The sequence below is a fragment of the Apaloderma vittatum genome, unplaced genomic scaffold (genome assembly GCF_000703405.1).
Source record: "Apaloderma vittatum isolate BGI_N311 unplaced genomic scaffold, ASM70340v1 scaffold34776, whole genome shotgun sequence".
In the NCBI taxonomy this organism is placed as follows: Eukaryota; Metazoa; Chordata; class Aves; order Trogoniformes; family Trogonidae; genus Apaloderma; species Apaloderma vittatum.
Genome location: NW_009722883.1, coordinates 9253 through 9521, shown reverse-complemented (window position 1 = coordinate 9521; position 269 = coordinate 9253). Strand labels below are relative to the sequence as shown.

The 269-nt window shown below is 63.9% G+C and overlaps 1 protein-coding gene across 1 annotated transcript in view; it reads left to right on the top strand.

Annotated features, from left to right (window-relative positions):
• Positions 1-27: 27 nt before the first annotated feature.
• LOC104275855 (hairy/enhancer-of-split related with YRPW motif protein 2) overlaps positions 28-269 on the top strand; it is a gene marked incomplete at its 3' end in the record, with an annotated part of 9491 nt that continues 9249 nt past the window's right edge. The window contains exon 1 of the mRNA XM_009871916.1: positions 28-178. Coding sequence (XP_009870218.1) covers positions 96-178 — 83 coding nt within the window. The remainder of the gene's footprint in view (positions 179-269) is intronic.

The window sequence follows — 269 nt, the reverse complement described above, 5'->3', positions numbered from 1 at the left end:
CGGTAGCGCTGTGCGGGAGTCTTATTCCTCCCACGGATTTATTTATCTCTGCCCCTCAACTCCGCCTATAAGCTGCGCCGCGTCCTGTGCTCACGATGAAGCGACCTTGCGAGGAAACTACCTCAGACAGCGACATGGACGAGACTATAGACGTGGGGAGTGAGAACAACTACTCGGGGTAAGTGGGGCACCTCCGCCCACCCCCCGGGGGGCCGCCGTTTCCGCTGGCGCTGGCGGGGCCGGGGAAGGCCCCTGGGGTGGGGCAGAGC